Raw genomic sequence first — 20,270 nt, forward strand, 5'->3', positions numbered from 1 at the left:
CCTCAATCAATCAACAAACTGACTGATAAACTATACCATATTTGTGTAATTTATCCAAAGATTTAGAGCTGAGGTGTAGTTCAGTGGTAGAGTATTCGGTTCAATCCCCAGTGCCAAAAAACAACCAAGTGTGATGTTATGTGTCTGTGCCCCCAGCACTTGGGAGGCTAAGGCAAGAAGATTAGAAGTTCAGGGCCAGTCTGGGTAACAGAAATCAACAATGGCAGCCTGGACTATGTATGGTGACCCTGTCTCAACAAATAAAAGATATATACATTTTTTCCTTTTTTTTTCCTCCTATCTTTTCTGCCTTTACTGAGATTTTAGAGTAAGAAATAATTTTAAATGTATTAATGGTATCAGGAGAGAGGAGGTTCATTTCAGGCAGTGAGGGTAATATATGTAAAGCAGAGAACAGTGACTTCAAGAAAAAAAATAAAAGGAACCAGTATGTCTAGAATAAGAACAGGTGTTTTTTGGTACCGGGGATCGAACTCAGGACCTTCTGCTTGTGAGGCCAGCGCCAGAACCACTGAGCTAAATCCTCGGCCAGAATAAGAACAGTTTTTGAGTGTGAGGCTGCAAAGATTAGTAGGAACATTAGTGATAATGAACTTTAAATAGTGAAAAGTCATAGAAAGTTTTTAAACAACAAAGTGACATATTCTTAGTTTTCTGTGTTTGGTTAGTAGACCACTTATGACTTACAGTGAGAATACCTAATTTTTTCATCAGTGCAAGACCTCAGTGTCAAACTGTTTCAGCATACTATTTGTTGAATTCATTTCGTGGTTAGCCTCAACATTCCAGAAACTCTTCATATTGCCAGAGGTATAGAGGAATTTAAACAGTAGCAATGCTTTCAACTCTTTAACAATAATGAATTTTAATGATTCATATATAGTCTACCTGGACTAGGATTAAAAATAGTCAATTTGCAGGGCCAAATGCAATCCAACCTCCAACTCCCCCCCCACCCCCCCGCCCCGCCCTCAAATTAGGAGTTTGTTTTTTTTACATTGTTAAAGGTCTGTTTAAGAAAAGGAAGAATAGCAGGGTGTAGTGGTGCACACCTATAATCTCAGCACTGGGGAGGCTGAGGCAGGAGGATTGCTGCGAGTTCCAGGCCTGCCTGCACTGCATAGGGAGACCCTATCTGAATGAATAAATAAATGGAAAAAACAGGGGTTGTATGTGTCCTTAAAAGCCTAAGAGATTTATCATACAGCATTTTATGAAAATATTCAGCTGTCCCAGAACAAAGAATGAGATTTTGGTAACAGGCATATCAGTGAAGTCACCAAAATAATTTAGTGGCCAAAAGAAACTATCTAAACCCATATTTTTTCTAACCATGAGGCCATTTTATTCATTGAATCAGACATTTATTGTGAGTTACTATGAGTATTGAGCACTAGGATTCAAAACATTAATAATATAAGGTTGTTGCTCTTGGGGATTCAAACATACTCACCTGCAAAGAATGCATTAAATTTTGTAACAGAGTAATGTACAGATGCTATGACACACATATACTGTATCTACTTGGGATGACTAAGAAGCCATCACAAAGTAGTGACACATTATATACTACTATATATTAAATTAAGTAGACAAAATTGGGCAACATCAAGGGTAAGAATGTATTTACACAGTGACAACAGCACCTCCAAATAAAGTCACAAAACCATAAAATAGATGTTCTTGGAAAATTATATATCGTTGTACCCAAAGGATAATATGTGATAGTGGTGTTTGGAAATGAGGCTATAAAAGAAGTAATAATGGACTGTATCACATAGACATTTGCTTTTCCATTCAAAAGAGTCAACTTTACTGTAATTATTAGAATTAGGCTCTTAGGAAGCATTTTTTAACAAGAAAGATAAATGTTTAGTGTGTTAACATCAGTGGAAATTGTCTAGGATTTACAGTTTTAAGAAATGATCCTCAAACCCCAGTGGCTAAAAACAGAAAGACTTACTGTATTTTCATGGTCTGTAACCATCAAGAGTCTGTGCCATGTTGTCTTTCCTCCGGCCCCTGGATGACAGACCAGTATCAGTGCCAAACGAAAGGGCCATGCTATAGTATTCACTGGCTCTTCTCATATTTTAGTGCCAAAGCAAGTAAAGTTCATCAGTAGGGTCAGGAAAGTGTAAACCTTTGAAGGGAGGGCAGCAAATATTTATGAATATTAACACATCTGACACATATGCAGGTTAGAAAAATGCTACAGTATAGTGGGAAGAACGGAGTTTGACAGAAGAAATGGATGAAAATAGCAGATATATCACTGGAGGGTAGAGTGGTAGAGTGCTTGGCCAGCATGTGCAAGGTGTTGAATTCAAACCCATTACCAACAAAAGAAGGGAACGGACAAAAGAAGAAAGGAAGGAAGGAGACAGACGGTGGTTAATGACTTCAGATTTTACTATTACATTTAAATTATAATTGAGCTGTTGAGGTAGAGATGTTGAACATACAATTAGAAGTAGTGGTGTGTAGTTTCAGAGGTAATCTGTGATAGTGGTACAAATTTAGCTGCATGTATATAAACTTGAAAGTGGCAGTAAATGAGATTGCCCAAGAAGGATGTTTAAAATGAGAAGATGATAGGCTAGAGACCTAAGAAACAGCATTTTCGAGGTAACTGGAAAAAAGATGTCAGTAAATGAGACAGAAATATGAAAAAATCAAATAATACATGTTGCAGAAACCTAAAAAGGGGCCAGACATAGTGGCACACACCTGTAATCCCAGCACTCAGGAGGCTGAGGCAGAAGGATTGCCAAGAGTTTGAGGCTAACCTGGGCTACATAATGAGTTCAAGGTCAGCCTGAACTACATAGCGAGACCCTGGCTCAAAAAAAGAAAAAGAAACCTCAAAAAGGGGCGGCTAAAGAGTAGAAAAGTAGTGTCACTAAGTCAAATATTTAAACAAAATGTGTTCAGTAATTGACAAAATAAAAACAGACTAGAGGGGGCTGGGAATTTAGCTCAGTGGTTCCACCACCTGCCTTGCAAGCGCAACGACCCAAATTTGATCCCCGCTCCCAAAATAAAAATAAAAACAGACTGGTGCTGTGGAGTAAGAAGTTTGTCAGCTTGAAAGGGATAAGTGAACTGTTCAAATTCTGGTGGTGCTAGAATAAATTAGAGCTCTTTTTGTACTATGGTAGATTAGATGTGCAGAATAAACACTTTAGTACCTAAAACCTAATATAAATGAAATATGGAAAACATTTCTTATAACATGACTGAACTTTTACATAAGCAAATTGGAAACCAGAAATTTTTGTAACATTGATTCAGAGTTATGGAACATTAGAATTGCTCTTGTATCTGCTTGCTTGATTCACTGGGACACATCCAGGTATAAGAGATGAAGGACAAAGCCTAAGACTCTATAGGGATAGAAAATCACATTAGATTTTCATGCAAGAAGCTGGAATCCCCAGAGGTGACGCTTATCAGTAAAAGCAAATAGAAATAAAGCTATCTGTGTTTTTGGAAGGAAAAGGAAAAAGAGTTCCTGACTACAAGTCCATACTAATTAATGTTCTGTCTTTCCTACGGAGTTATATTCTGTCAGATTTAGAAAAAAAAAAATTATAGTTCATCATTGGTTGGTAATGGGCCAATTACATTGCAGAGCCGATGCAAATAGTCTAGAGAATTTTAATTAATATAAACCTAAGCTTTTTTGATCAATATATCCTCAGTCTTGGTTAAGTTAGCCTTGTGATACATTTTACCAGCACAGAGAATGACAGCCTTTATTTTGCAGGTTAAAGGCAGATAACTAGAATGATGTCTTAACCTTCTAGGTATATTCAAAGGAATAAAAACAAAATTTCTAGAAATACATACTCTATTTAGTAAACTAAGGTTTAATCTTAGTTTAACCAGTGTAGAAGCAAAAAGTAGTTCTCATTTTTTAATAAGATGCCTCATGACATATCCTTGAACTGATTTCTCTGTGCTGAAATAAATCCAGAAGGACCATATACTAAGAGTGTATAACTTTACTAATAGCCACAGTCATTGTTATCATGCTAAGCATGTGTGGTATCGTTGATGAGTAAAATCTAAGTCTTTTCCAGAAGTGTTAAGTACCATATTAAGTCTTTTAAGTCTTGACATGCAGATGAAATGAATATATTCAGGTGATCTTTGTTAGTGCTTGCTTCTGTCACAGTAGTAGGAGGGCATGATGGTGCATGCCTGTAATCTCAGCACTTGGGAGGCTGAGGAGGATTGCAAGGGCAGCCTCCACTACGTAGCAAGACCCTGTCTCCAAAAAAAAAAAAGAAAAAAAATCTTATATTTATATCTTTTTAAAGATATTTCTATTAATCCGTTTTTCTCTTTTCTCAGGAATTTGATATAACCCTGAAGATTTTATAGTCAGGACAGAAATCCACAGTAACTTAGCACTCCTCAGAAGAAATAAAGCCCTACAATAGTGTATCATAAGCTGGGCTTGCTGGTGCATGCCTGTAATCTCAGCACTTGGGAGGCTGAGGCAGGAAAATTTTCATGAGTTTGAGGCCAGCCTAGGCTACATAGTGAATTCAAGGCCAGCCTACATTACATAGCAAGAACTTGTCTTTAAAAAAAAGATAGATAGGAGATAGATAGATAGATAGATAGAGATAATCATAGAACTTTTTTTCCTTTTTTCAAACACGGTAGCCCAAGTTGGCCTCAAACTCATGACCCTCCTGCCTCAGCCTTCCTAGAGTGCTAGGATTACCAGCATGCACTGCCAGCCCAGCTTCATAGAACCATTTCATCTTTCTTTAGCCAACTTGGAAATATTGTTACACTGACAGCCCTTGTAGTCCTTTTATAATACATTATCAAGCAACTGCTATATTCAGGGCACCATATTAAGGTTAATCACAAACAGCTTCCATAAATTTAGGATTGAGGCTTAAATGACATCATACATGCTCTGTAGCTAAAGATTCTAAGTGAGAAGAGAAAGTATTGACATGATTGCAATGCCATACAATTTTGACTTGGGTCTGATTGACTCAGTTTTAGCAATATTGTATAATATTGTGCAAGTTATACTATGAAATATTCAAACCACAGCTTTGTCATCTATAAATTCAGGCTTCTGTTGACTTTGAAGACTAATAAAGATGAGTAAATTTATATGAAATTCCTAGGGATACAGAGTACAGTGGTAAAGAATAAAAAGAAGATTGCTCAGATGTTTAGGTGCATTTGATAAATAGTCTTAAATCCTTGCTTGGTAGTAGGCCCTATTTGGTCAAAGTGAAAACTATTAAAAGATAGACCATGAATAAGCAAGAAGTTATAAAATGAAAATTTCCCAAAACTTATGTGTGGCAAAAGACATGAATTCTGTGAATTCTGAGTACCAACTTTAGAATTCTTTTTTATTATTATTATTAATTTTATTGGTACATTTTAGGTGTACAATATAATGACATTCATCATTGGGAATTTGCACCTTTACATACTCTATCTTGGTAACTTTAGAATTCTTGAAGTAATTATGAAGACCTGGTAAATAAAGCAGGGCTAAGGTATCCCTGGAGTGATGGCTACACTTAAGAGGTACCCTAGTAAATACAGACTGAAAATAGGTTGCAAGTGGTCAAACTGTTCTACAGTTCACCTGATTCTTAAACTTTAACATTAACCAAAAAAAAAAATTTTTTTACGGCAAAATACATGAAGTTTATGATCGCAACCATTTCTAAGTGTAGTTAGTTCACCAGTACATTATCTTTGTTGTATATGTCTAACTTTTTCTCTTGCAAATCTGAAACTATCCATTTAACAGCAACTTATTCCCTTTTTTCCATTTCCCCCTAGCAAGCATCATCTATACCATTTGCAGGGCTCAGGCAGGATTGTAAGTTCACACCCAACTGCGGGGGGGTGACTTAAAGCCTGTCTCAAAATAAAAAATGATCGGGGCCGGGGATTTAGCTCAGTGGTTTGGCTGCCTGCTGCACAAGCGCAAGGACCCGAGTTACAAAAAAAAAAAAAATTTAAAGGAAAACGTGAATATAGAAAGAAATGTAAAGTATTAAAAATTTTTAAATCAGGTATAATGTATGGAAAGTGGAGTATCTGAAATGAAATTTTCACTGGGATAGTAGATGCTACATAAGGAAAGATCACTGAACTAGAAGAAATACTAAGAAAAGTGATCCAGGGCTGAGGATTTAGCCCAGTGGTGCCGCCGCCTGCCTCTCAAGCGCAAGGTCCTGAGTTCAATCCCTGATACCAAAAAAAAAAAAAAAAAAATGGCCTTGAAAATGTCACCATAACTCTTAACCTTTATTAAGCCATGCCTTCTATTAGAGATGCCATTAAGAAAAGCGATCCAAAGTCAAATGTAGAGGGACAAAAAAAAACTAACAAAAAAGGAAAGAACTTCTTTGGCCTATGGTACAGTACCAATAGGGTTAATAAACATGAGATCAGAGTCCCATAAGAACAGAACTGGGGGGATAGGGATGTAGCTAAGTGGTATAAATGCTTGCCTATCATGCAGCAGAGGCCCTGATTTCCACCCCCAGCACCAAAAAAATTAAAAGAAGAAAAGATCTATGAGTAAAAAAAAATTTGAAGTAATAATGTTTGGTAATTTTTCCACAGTTAATCAGAGCTTTAACCTATAGATTCTTTTTTTGTAACTTTTTAGTTTTTTTGAGACAGGATTTCGCTAGGCAGTTCTTGAACTCACTAAGCTGTTCTTGAACTTGCTATATAGCCCAGGCTGGCCTTGAACTCTCCACGATCCTCCTTCCTCAGCCTCCCAAGTGCTAGGATTACAGGTGTGCACCACCATGCCTAGCTGTAACCTGAATTCTTAAACCTGTACAAATTTCACACTGGATAAACACGATACACACAAATTGAAGGACACCATTACTAGATTTCAGAAACTAGTTTTTTTTTTGGTTTGATTTGGTTTTGATTTTTGCAACAGGACCTTGCTGTGTAGTTCAGGCTGGCCTTGAAACACTGTGTAGTAAATGCTGGCCTCGAACTGGGGGCAATCCTGCCTCAGCCTCCCGAGTGCTGGGATTACAGGCATGGCAACCATACACTGGCTGAAAACCAGTTTAAAGAGCAAAATCTTAGCCACGGGCTGGTGATTTAGCTCAGTGGTTCTGCCGCCTGCCTCGAAAGCTCAAGGTCCTGAGTTTGATCCCCAGTACCAAAAAAAAAAGAATTAAATCAAGAAAAATTACATTATAAATATTCGTAAGAGTTTTATTATTTATATCCAAAAACTGGAAACAACTCAGATTTCCATTTGAATATTGTGGTACATTTATATAGTTCAGTAATACAAAAGGATATGCGATTAAGGACAGGAAAAAGAGAAAGTAGCAACACAAATGAATGTCAAAATCACGCTGTGTGAACCCTGTCTCAAAAAAAAAAAAAAGTGTGAGACAACTACTAGAAAAGAAGTGTTATGGTAGTTCTTAAATAAGGGTCCTAGCTTAGAGGAGTTAGGAACCTGTCTCTTCAGGAAAGTTCTCCTTATGATGTTCTCACTATAAACTGAATAATAAATAATAATTAAGCAGAATTTGTAGGGAAAGATTATTTCAGGCACAGAGAACATTTCTAAACATCTCAAATCAAGAGAGTGTGTGTGTGTGTGTGTGTGTGTGTACCCCAACCATTGTACGTGATAGGTGAGTACTCTTGCCACTGAGGTGCATCCCCAGCCCCTTTATTTTTTATTTTGAGACAGAGTCTTGCTAAATTGTCCAGCCTGGCCTGGAACTTGGAATCCTTCTGTCTTAACTTTCTTGAATAGCCAGAATTACAGGCATGCGCCCACCACATACACGGCCTCAGTTATCTATTTCTGAATAACAAACAGCCCTAAGCTTATTGGCATCAAATAGTAATGATTATTTATTATCTCAGAGTTTCTTGGCCTCTGTCCTGTGGTTATAACCAGATGGTAGTAGGCTGAAGTTGTCCCGGAGCCTTCCTCATTGATATATCTGGCTGTTGATATTGGCCTTTCGTCATTATCTCAACAAGATCTGTTGGCCTTCATGCCAACGCATTGCATCATTTTCCTTACAGTGTGTAACCTATGATCCCAGAGCAGGTGTCCCAAGACAGAGAGACTGCATGAAAGTTGTGGTCCCTTATCTAACCTAACATTGGAAATCATTGCATTCTTATTTCTATTGAATTTCAAGTAGATAGGTCCAGGGGATCATACTAACATTAGATAAAATTTTATGATTTGTAGAACAGAACAAAGGAGAAAGAACAGATAACCAAAGAATGGATAATTAAATTCCTGCCACATGGTTGTGGTCATTGTATGTAATGTTGAATACTTGCTTTTATGGTATCACCCACTGTTGTAGGGAATCTGAATGAGGAGCGTGATTGAGGTGCATATAATGAAATAAGATGTGAATATGATTTTGAGAATTCTTTTTTGTCTTTCTTCCTTTCCTCTTTTGTTTGTTTGAAACAGTCTTATTCTGTAATTCCAGCAGGCCTTGAACTCACTATGTAGCCCAGGCTGGCCTCAAACTCCAGCAATCCTCCTGCCTCTGGAGTGCTGAGATGACAGGCATTTGCCACCATGCCTGGCTGATTTTGAGAATTCTGTGAAACATGCAAAAATAGAAAATTAGACAGAACAAAGGTCTATTCAGGAGATATTAGAATGTATATGACAGCTGAATAAATTACCAGAGTGAGTATAGAGTGAGACAAGAAAAGAGATTGAACTAGAAAGCTGAAGAAATTACAGCTTTTAAATGAAGAGAAGGGAGGGGGTCATTTTTCATTAGGGTTATTTTCAGATATAACTGAAGATCGCTATGTATATTTAGGTTATCACTTATATAACTGATGATAATTGAAGCTATGAAAATAAACATGTTAATAAACTATAAAAAGCAAATACCAAATACTGTGTATTGAGAACCTCTACAGTTAAATTTAATAGAGTCATAAGTTAGTTTGTTTGTTTTTGGTACTTGGGACCTTGCGCTTGAGCTAAATCCCTGGCCCTGGAGTCAGAAGTAATTGTAAGTCAAAGTATATAAACAGTGTAGTCAGGATTTTTTTAAGAATTATAATGTCAAATATGCCTGAGAATTTGAAATTTTAAAAGTTTATTTGAAGGAAGTTACTTATATTTGAAGAAAGTTAGTGTAGTCTGGTGAGATAGGAATTAAGAATGCTAAGCGCTGGGCTGGGGATTTAGCTCAGTGGTGCTGCCACTTGCCTTGAAAGCGAGAGGTCTTAAATTCGATCCCCGGTATTACCCCCGGCCAAAAAAAAAGAATGCCAAGCACTAATAAAGGTGTATCTACAATAATATCACATTTCAAAGTCATATAGATAAATCCATTGGTTAGAGATGTATGACCTATAATCGTTAGTAAACTAGTCTATTTTGAACTGATACTTGTAAAATGAGCATAGCTTGCTGGAGGTTGAGCATTTCCCAAATTAATTACAGTCAAAAATAAGTTATCTGGGGCCGAGGATTTAGCTCAGTGCTTCTGGCACCTGCCTCGCAACCGCAAGGTCCCAAGTTCGATCCCCGGTACCAAAAAAAAAAAAAAGTTATCTCAGAAGATGCAAGGAACCCAAAATCATTGGGCTACTAACATAATAGACTTTGTCCAAGACTGCTTATATCTAATCCTTTATTTAATATATATTCTTTCTAAAAAGTTTATGCACGTTTGTCTAATCTAACTTTAAAGCTTTTACCAAAAGAGAACTTTGTCCCTAAACCTTTGCACTTAAAACAAATGCTAGAATAGAAATATCATTTCTGATTAAAATTTAATTCTTTGTTCAACATTTAATTATCAAGTCCTTAACCTAAAAACCTATCAAGCCCTTTAACCTTCATGTTTGAAGAATTGAATTCTTACTTTCTGCTCTTTATCTCACACGGAATGTGTTTTTTGTTGTTTTGTTTTGGGTTTTATGTTCAGCTTGTTCTGTTTCATGGCTTTTTTTTGAGACAGGATCTTACTATGTAGTTCAGGTTGGCCTTGAACTCACTATGTAGCTCACACTGGCCTCAAACTCTGTGATCCTCCTGTCTCAACCTCCTGAGTGCTGGGATTACAGGCGTTAACCACCATACCTGGCCAGAATGGTTATTTTTAATCTACATATTATTTGGAAAATATGCACCAATTTTTATTTTATTGGGCTTATTATAATATGACTTCAGGAAAATATTCTAAACTGTCACCTTACCTATGAAAGGTCAATGCTTATAGTATTATGTTTGGTCTTGCTATGGAAAATAGAGTAGCTCCCTTGTCTTTCATCAGTGTGGAAAATTATAATAGCTGGGATCAATTTTTGTCTGTGTGTGATTTGTTGTCTTTTTTTAGTAAATGGAGTTTCCTCTCGAAGTCCAAGATTGGTTGCTTCCATGGATGACTCTGTAGATAGTCTACTACAGCGGATGGTACAACATGAGGACCAAGAGCCCATGGAGAAAAACACTGATTCTGTGATTACAACTGCCTCTGCACCACCTTCCTCCAGCCCAGGCCGTAGCCACAGCAAGGAGCGAACCCTGGGAAAACCAGACAGTCTTCTAGTGCCTGTAGTCCCGAGTGACTCTTGTAGTAACAGCATCTCACTCCTTTCTGAAAAGTTAACCACAAGCAGCTGTTCCCCCCATCATATCAAGAGAAGTGTAGTGGAAGCTATGCAGCGCCAAGCTCGGAAAATGTGCAATTATGACAAAATCTTGGCCACCAAGAAAAACCTGGACCATGTCAATAAAATTTTAAAAGCCAAAAAACTTCAAAGGCAGGCCAGGACAGGGAATAACTTTGTGAAACGCAGACCCGGTCGACCTCGAAAATGTCCCCTCCAGGCTGTGGTATCAATGCAAGCATTCCAGGCTGCCCAGTTTGTCAGCCCAGAATTGAATGAAGGTGAAGAGGAAACGCCACTGCATCTCAGTCCTGATACAGTTACTGATGTGATTGAGGCTGTTGTTCAGAGTGTAAACTTGAACTCAGAGCATAAGAAGGGGTTGAAGAGGAAAAATTGGATGTTAGATGAACAGGCCAGGAAAAAGCAGAAGCCGTTACCAGAGGAGGAAGAGCAAGAAAATAATAAAAGGTAATTCCTAACTTAAAATGTTACCCAAGTAGAACTAACTAGCCTTGTAAAACTGTAATAAACGTATACAGTTGGATTATTCTGTTAATCTTAAAAACCTTTTGCTTTTTACTATGTAAAGGCTGCTCTTTTTGTTGTTTTGTTTTGTTTTTGTTTTTGTTTTTGTGATAGGGTTTCATTGTGTAGCCCAGGCTTGCCTTGAATTTATGGCAATCCACCTGACTCAACCTCTTGAGTGCTGGGATTACAGGCATGCACCACCACAGCTGGCAGTTATTTTTAAAACTTCTTATTTATGGCTATCCATTAAGAATCAAAGGCAGTATAAAAATCTAGGCAAAACAAAACATTATATTTTATCCAATATATAGCTGCATTTATGGAATTATTTTTCTTGTCATATTATCTGTCCATTTTTTCTGTGCTCTCCAATTTTTGTCCTGTCATCAAATACATTTTTAAGTCTTCTAGCATGTTAGATTTATTTTCTTCATAGTATCTTTTTTTTTTTTTGGAGACAGGGTCTCACCCTGTAGATCAAGTTGGCCTTTAACTCACTATGTAGCCAAAGTTGGCTTTGGAACTCTTGGCAGTCTTCCTGCCTTGGCCTCCTAAGTGCTGGGATTATAGGCTTGTGCCACCACACCTGGCCATAGTATCCTTTTTATAATTTTGTTTGTTTTGTTTTTTTGGTACTGGGGATCAAACTTGGGTCCTTGCGCTTGCGCAGCAGTCTGCGAAACCACTGAGCTAAATCCCCAGCCCGAAATAGGATTATGGTTACACTATATATGTATCTTTTTTTGGCTTATAATTTTGCTTTATTCCCAAAGATATACAGCAGAAAGTGAAAATCATTTTTAGAAGACCATTTAATCCTTTTGTGTATCCCAACTATAAATATGCCAGTCAGGCTAGTAATGATGGCCTGTGATTCCAGCTACTTAATAGGCAAAAGCAGCAAGATCACAACTCCCAGGCCAGCCTGGGTAATTCAGGGAGACCCTGTGTTAAAATAATTTAAAATGCTGAGAATATCGATGCATATAGATCCATGGTAGAATGCTTGACTGGCATACTCTGGTCGCTTGATTTCAAACCTCAGTACTGTCAAAAAAATAAATAGCATTCAAAATGGAATTACTAAATAAAGCAAAGTTTTATACCAACTTAATTTCAAGTTATGATATATTAAGCTAATATGGAACTAAGGTAATAGCCCTTGCATATATGAAAGCTTGCTTGCTATATGTCAGAGATAATACTTCATATCAATAGAAAGGGCAGATACTAGTCAATAAATTTAGGAATGTAATTGGATTCTATCTTATATACAAAAATTGATTTCTTTTTTTTTTTTTTGAGACAGGGTCTTTTTCTTTTTGGTGCTGGGGATCGAACTTGGGACCTTGCGCTTGCAAGGCAGGCACCAGAAGCACTGAGCTAAATCCCTGGCCCCAAAAATTGATTTCTAAATGATTAAGTATGTAAGTGGTTGGTTTGTTGGTTTCTTGGTTTTTCACACAGGATCTCACTATGTAGGTCAGGCTGGCCTTGGGCTAAGTAGCCTAGGCTGGCCTCAGATTCATGGTGATCCTCCTGCCTCAGCCTCCCAAGTGCTGGGATGACAGGCATGTGCCACCACACCAAGCAGGTACATAAGTATATAAAGGAGACTTTAAACTTTTATTGATTGATTGATTGATACCTGGGTACTTGAACTCGGGACCTTGTGCTTGCGAGGCAGACTGCAGAACCACTGAGCTAAATCCCCGGTCCTAAACTTTTAAAGATAGTATGGGAGAAGAATTAATTCTTGACCTTGTTAGAAATGATTTCATAAATGATCAAAAGCAGCCACGATAAAGATAATGATTGATAGTCTAAATTATATGAAAATTTAGAATTTATGTGCATCAAGCAACATTGTGACAAATGTATAAAGACAAATTGGAACAAGTTACATTTATAAGACATACTATTCATAAATTATTGGCATGCAGAATATTACAAAAGAAAGTGTTACAAACCAACTTTATATAATCCAATAATTCTCTTTTAGATATCCTAGAAAATCTCTATCCTGGGGGCACCAGAAAAAAAAATTTTTTTTTTCCTTTTAGAAAACTAGTATCAGTAATGTTTATAATATATAAAAAGTGAAAATATCCTAAGTAAACAGGTCAAAAGGTAAGTAAATTGTAGTTTTTTACACAATAGACTATGATATGGTAATAAAAATTAGTAAATCATGGCTTATAGGCAATAATATGGATGTCATAAAAACATAATAGTAAAAAAAAACATTTTGGGCTGGGGATTTAGCTCAGTGGTTCCGCTGCTTGCTTCGCAAGTGCAAGGTCCCAAGTTTGATCCCCGATCCAAAAAAAAAAAAAAAAACAACAAATTTCTAAACCAAAAGCAAACATTTACTACATTGAGTGTTCATTCATATATCGTAAAATCATACTTTTAAAAATACTGGGCTAGGAGATAGCTCAGTGGTCAAGTGCTTGCATAGCATGTACAAGGGCCTGAGTTTGATCTTCAGTACGACAGAAATTAGGATTGAGATTGTAGTTGACTGGTACAGTGCTTGGCCAGCATGCCCAAGGCCTTGAATTCAATCCTGCAAAGGAAACAGAACGTAAGTGTCCAAAGAGGGCTGGATATGGTGGTGCAAACCTATAATCCTTGGGAAGCTAAGGCAGGAGGATGCGAAGTTTGAGCCCAGTCCCGACAACCTAATAATTTTGCATCTGTATCAACATTAAAAATCTTTAAAGGGATGGGGATATAGCATTTCCTCTTCTGTGTAAGGTATAGCCTCAGCCCCAGTATTTGGTTTTTGTTGTTGTTTTGTTTGAGACAGGGTCTCACTATCAGTTCCTGCTCGCCTCAAACTCTCGGTGATCCTCCTGCCTCAGCCTCCCAAGTGCTAGGATTACAGGCATGTGCTACCACCCCTGGCTTTCTGAAAATCCCCAAACATGATTTTCATGCATATGGTCCATGGGCTAGGGATGTAGTTCAGTGCAAAGGCCTTGAATTCAATGCCCAGTACCACCAAAAAAAATTTCTTTTAATCTTTTTGTGTATCCCAACAGATTCTTTGTTTTTTTCCTGTGGGTACATTTGGTGTTAGAGTTTTTCTTGTTTGTTTCCTTTGATTGCTTGATTTTGTTTGTTTTGGAAGGGCCTGGAAATTCGGCCTTCATGTATCATATACCACTGAGCAACACCTGAGCCTTTCACCTTTGTGTTTATGTGTGTGGTACTGGGGATTGAACTCAAGGTCTTTGCACTGAACTACTGTATCTCCCCAAAAATGAGACTGGATCTTATATTAATTTTTGTTCCAAAAGATGCAGTAGAGCTCATTTTCAGGGGATATCTTATTTTTTCATGTACAGAAATCTGCATTCAAAAATCATCTAGAACATTGTCGTAACTCCACACCAAATTCTAGCTTGAATTTCTTGTAGCTCCATTTCCTATAGAACTATTGGCCCCGTTCTCTTAAGTCCAGTGATGTAGCCTGCTCATAGTGCATTGGCAGCCGTCAGTGATTTTGTCTCATGAATTCTTCCTCCAAATTATGCCCTCGTACAGGCTGGACTTCATTAAAACAAGGGTTAACTGAAGACTTACCAAATAAGAGTGGCAACAAAAATGATGACAGTTAAGAATGACAGTCAGGGCATGGTGGCACATGCCTGTGATCCCAGAACTTTGGGAGGCTAAGGTAGGAGGATCACCATGAGTTCAAGACTAGCCTGCCTGCACTACATAGTAAGACCCTGTCTACGAACAAACAAACAAAAAAGACCAGTCCACACAAAAGGAAAGAAATTGTGGGCACCAAAATTCAGAAAACAGTTCTTTTCACATAAGTGCACCCATTGCAACACACAATGTACTGAATTATGAAGATTCATATTAGCCAGGTGTGGTGGCACATGCCTATAATCCCAGGACTCAGAAGGTGGAGGCAAGAGAATTGCTGCAAATTCAAGGCTAGCCTGTGCTACGTAGTGAATTTAAGACCAGCCTGAATTACATAGCGAGACTTTGTCTCAAAAAAACAAAAAAAAATTCCTGGCGGGGGATTTAGCTCAGTGGCACGCTGCCTGCCTGCCTCACAAGCCACAAGGTCCTCAGTTTGATCCCCGGTACCAAAAAAAAAGAAAAAATTCAATTAGACACAAACATGCCCATTATCAAGTGCACACATTTTTTTATTTGTTATGTCTGTACTCTTAATTGATCATTTTGCATTAAGTCTCAAGTTCATCTGTTTATATTAGGTGTTTACCTCTAAGGCACCTGCTGAGTCATCATTGACATCATTTAAGTGTTCATGTCAATAATAATTATATATTAATATTTTATAATTCAGTAAGTCCATCATGTATTGCAGCAGACATACGAAATGTATTTGTCAACCACAGCTTGTTTTGGGAGTAGGACTTACATTAGAAACATCCTGAAAAATCATGCTATTATTTATTTTTTGGTTAGGTCTTATTTTCAGAGAAATGTGGGGCATTGTAAGTTTTTTTTGTTTTTTGTTTTAAGATAGCATCTCACTAAATTGGCTAGGCTGGGATCAAAGTCAATCTTTGTACCTCAGTCTTCCCTGGTTGTTTCGTTTTGTTTTGTTTTGTTTTTTGAGACAGGGTCTTGCCATGTAGTTCAGCCTGGCCTTGAACTCACCAAACTGGCCTCAAACTCTCAGCAGTCCTCCTGCCTCAACTTCCTGAGGGGTGGGATTGCAGGAGTGTGCCACCATGCCCCACTCAATACTTTCTTCTTTTTTTTTTTTTTTTTTCTTTTCAGATAGGATGTTGCTGTGTAGTTCAGGCTAGCCTTGAACCCACTATGTAGACCAGGCTGGCCTTGCAGCAATCCTCTAGCTTTAGCCTCCCAAGTGCTGGGATTACAGGCAGGCACCACCACACCCAGCCAGGCCAGAATACCAGTCTTTATGATAGCTCTAATTACAATTAACAAAAGCCTGGGGCAGGGATTTAGCTCAATTTCACTGAGCCTGCTTCACAAGTTCGAGGTCCTAAGTTCAATTCCTTGTACAGGATGGAGCGCAAAAACATCTCAAAAGTCCATCAACAGAGGAGTGGTTAAATAAAATGTGATATATATGTGCAATGGATTGTTATCCAGCCTTGAAAAGGAATCAGATTCTTTCAGAGTATGGGCACACACCTGTAATCTCACTTTCACACTAGGCTGAGGCAAGAGGATCAAAACTTCAAGGCCAATTTGGGCAACTCAGTGAGACCCTTTCTCAAATTTAGAAAGGCTGAGGATATGGGCCAGGGATTTAGCTCAGTGGTTTCGCTACCTGCTGTGCAAGCACAAGGACCCAAGTTCGATCCCTGGTACCAAAAAAAAAAAAAAAGCTGAGGATATAGCTCAGCCATAACGTGCCCCTGGGTTTTCCCCATGACTACTGGAAGAAAAAAAAGAGTGAATTACAGCATGGATAAACCTTAAAAACCTTACATTTGTGAAATAATAGACAAAAATGGACCAGTATGGTATGACTCAATTTACCTGAGGAATCAAGAATTGACAGTCTTATGGGTAGAAAGGAAAGTGGAAAGGGGAAGTTTTCTTTAATACTTTCATTATTTGTGTCTGTGATGGTAAAATAGTTCCGTTATTTGGTAGCCTTCTTCTAAAAGTGGCTAGCTAACTAAATATTACTGGGTTCTGAGTTGCTCACCTCTCTGCAGTCAAATTCTAGGTTCTTCTCATTTGGAACAAACAATTGGATGAAATGAGAGGGAAAAAAAAAGTAACAAAGTGGCCCCGGGGATTTAGCTCAGTGGTTCCGCTGCCTGCCTTGCAAGCGCAAGGACCCGAGTTCTATCCCCAATAAAAAAAAAAGTAACAAAGCTTATTTGAGTAAAAGTGAAGAGTAAGGAAGAAACTGGCTCTGCAGAGCGAGTTTGAGCCAGTAAAGAGAAGAAAAGGGTAAAAGCAAAAATAAAAGTACACGCAAGCCAGGCAAGGTGGTGCACACTTGTAATCCTAGCACTCAGGAGGCTGAAGGAGGAGGATCGCAGTGAGTTTGAGGCCAGCCTGAACTTCAGGCAAGACATTGTCTCAAAAAATAAAAATAAAAAAGTACACGCTATGTCTGAGAAATGCAGCGTGGTCTGTCGTGGAAAGATATCATAGCAAGCTCTTCATGGCTTGCCTCTCTTTATGCTATCTAAATCTCAAACTCTCAAGAACTTCTACATCCGGGGCCCTAGGGGCTGTGTTGGGATCCCATCTCTCAGGCTGATGTCAGGTGTAGGCTTGCTTATTTAAAACCTGCAAGAAGTCCAGGTACAGGGCTTTGGGAACTGTTCTGCATCTGTGGGGCAGATCTTGTAATTAACAGGACATTCCTGCTACCCTAGCCAGCTTTGCCACACCCTATTCTGTCTCAGATTTGAAGATGAGTGTCTCAGATTTGAAGAAGAGTGGTGATAGTTACACAAGAATGTGAATGTATGTGAAATGCAAAGTAAAACAACACAGATTCTGTCTCACTCCAGAAAGATTAGCTGTCATCAAGAAATCAACCAATAAATACTGGCCAGCTGTGGAGGAAAAGGGTTCCTTATCCATTGTTGGTGGGAGTGTAAATTGGCACAATCAACATGGAGATTACTCAAAATTAAAACTAGAGGTTCCATATGCTTTTGTCTGTTGTTTTCAGGAAGTTTATTATTATATACCCATTTTTTTGAGATGTGCTTTCACTATGTTGTTCAGGCTGGCCTTAAACTAACTATACTATGTAGCAATTCTACCTTAGTTTCCCAGGTACTAGGATTACAGGCATGTGCCACCAATGTAGGCATGTATTTTGAGTGTGTCTTTATGGCTTGTTCAGCTTCTTATAACTTCAAGTTTATAGTGTTTATGAAATTGGGAGAATTTTAGCCATTACTCTGAAAATTTTTTCTAGTTTGAATTTTTCTTTTGAATGTTATGCTATCGTATGTATTTGGCTCTTACTGTTTTCCTTTGCAAGTCTGTTTGTCTCCTCTCAGAAGTCAGTTTTCTCCTTTCTTTCTGGAATGGCAGGGTTCCAGTTGCTTTTAGTTGTCCCCTAGGTCACTAATCAATCATGTATGTGTATTTAAACTTACAGCTGGGGCAAGGTCCCAAGTTCGATCCCCAGTACCAAAAAAACAACTTAATATCTGGGTATCAATTTGGGTTGTTTCTGTTGTTTCACTAATCTTTTCTTCTCTAATGTATAATTTATTGTTGAGCACTCCCAGTTTTTCATTTCAGTTTTCAATTCTCAGTGGTTTTTTGTTTGTTTTGTTTGTTTGTGATAGGCTTCCTTGTGCACTCAAGGTTTTGCTGTGTAGTTCAGCCTGGCCTTGTACTCACTATGTAGCCCAGGCTGGCCTCGATCTTTCTGAGAATCCTCCTGCTTCAGCGTTCCAAGTGCTAGGATTACGGGGTGCACCACACAAAACTTTTTTCATTTGCTCTTGATGCCTGCTTTTCTACATGATCTCTGAGCATGTTCTATGAATTTTTTCTTTTTTTGTTTTTTCTTTTGTTTTGAGATAAGGTCTCACGATGTAGTTCAGGCTGGCCTTGAACTCCTGACAGTCCTCCTGCCTCAGCCTCCTGACAGATGACATTATAGGCATGCACCACCACACCTAGCTTATTTCTTTAGTTTTTTTTTTTTTTTTGTCTCCCATTTCAGTCTTCCATATCTTTTTATTTTTCGTGTATTTTACTGGGGATTGAACCATTGAACCCAGGGGAATTCATAACACTGAGCTATGTCCCCAGCCCTTTTTAGCTTTTGTTTTGAGACAGGGTCTCACAAAATTGCTCCTAGGCTGTCCTCAAGCTCATGATCCTTCTGCCTTGGCCTCCTGAGTAGCTGGACTATAGGCATGCACCCTAAATTATTGATTATACTTGTAATACTACTTAAAAGTCCTTTTCTGTCTTGGTGATTTCTGATAGTATTTTTGTTGAATGTTGTTTTTTCCTGTGTCAGTTTTCTGCATTTTGGCATTTGTAGAAATTTTTTATTGGATACAGGACATTAGGAATGTCACAATATTGTATGTCTGGTTTTTGTTGGTTTTCACAAGTTTCTGTTCTATTTTGAGAGGCATTTAAATTTCTTGTGGACCAGCATGTATTCTTTTGAAGGTTGTTTTTGAGCTTAGTTTAACTGACCTTTATTCTAATGATAATCTGTACAACACTGGGTAATATCACCTTATGGGATTTTTATTGAATGTCTGAAGTGTTAGGTGGTTTATTTCCACTCTGCCCCTTACAATCTGAGTACATACGAATATGAAATCTCTAAAAAGTGTTCAGTTTATAGTTCTTTCAATCCTTTGTTTGACTTCACGGTATTTTACCCTTCATATGCAAATCCTAGTATTTAGCAGTATAATAAGAACCTCAAGGATTTGGAGAGTCATTCTCCACACCTTCAGCCTTTCAGCTGCATGTCTCCTATTCTGATCTCTCTTGTATAAATTTATCAGTTTACCTGTTCTCTGCTTGATTACTCCTGTACCAAGATCATTCTGAAAAAGGCAAGGTGGTTCTGTCACTCCCCTTACTTTTTTTCAAGTTTTTTCAGGGATCACAGTGTTGCATTAACTTATCAGTGTCTGGTAATAATTGTTTCATAAATTATCTCTGTGCTTCTGGTAGTTTATTGTTATGTCTATTAGTTTATTTTAGTTTTTGTTTTTTTCCAGTACTGGAAATTGAACTCAGGCAGGCACTTTCCAGGCAGGCACGGCACCACTGAGTTACATCCCCGGCCCTATCTATTAGTTTTTATCAAGTAGACAAGTCTAGTGTCAGTTATCCTAACATATGCAGATAATTAAAATTATCCTTAAACTTCTCTTTCTAGCTTTACAGAAGCACAAGTTGAGATTCCCAGTCCTCCTGAAACCCCAGCCAAACCTCCTGAACCTGAAAGTACCTTGCAGCCTGTGCTGTCTCTTATCCCAAGGGAAAAGAAGGCCCCTCGTCCCCCAAAAAAGAAGTATCAGAAGGCTGGGCTATATTCTGATGTTTACAAAACTACAGAG

The 20,270-nt window shown here is 38.0% G+C and overlaps 1 protein-coding gene across 10 annotated transcripts in view; it reads left to right on the forward strand.

The window, feature by feature from the left end:
• Positions 1-20,270, forward strand: part of Ash1l (ASH1 like histone lysine methyltransferase) — a 175,911-nt gene that overhangs the window by 73,704 nt on the left and 81,937 nt on the right. For 9 of the 10 annotated variants that reach the window (XM_087203476.1, XM_087203478.1, XM_021249297.2 and 6 more), the window contains 2 exons: positions 10,410-11,154; positions 20,090-20,269. In XM_087203476.1, coding sequence (XP_087059602.1) covers positions 10,410-11,154; positions 20,090-20,269 — 925 coding nt within the window. The remainder of the gene's footprint in view (positions 1-10,409; positions 11,155-20,089; position 20,270) is intronic. The other variant, XM_087203479.1, reaches the window with a different exon arrangement.

Source organism: Heterocephalus glaber, unplaced genomic scaffold (assembly GCF_053883595.1).
Source record: "Heterocephalus glaber isolate CG9 unplaced genomic scaffold, H.glaber_assembly_v1.0 deba00001795, whole genome shotgun sequence".
NCBI lineage: Eukaryota > Metazoa > Chordata > Mammalia > Rodentia > Bathyergidae > Heterocephalus > Heterocephalus glaber.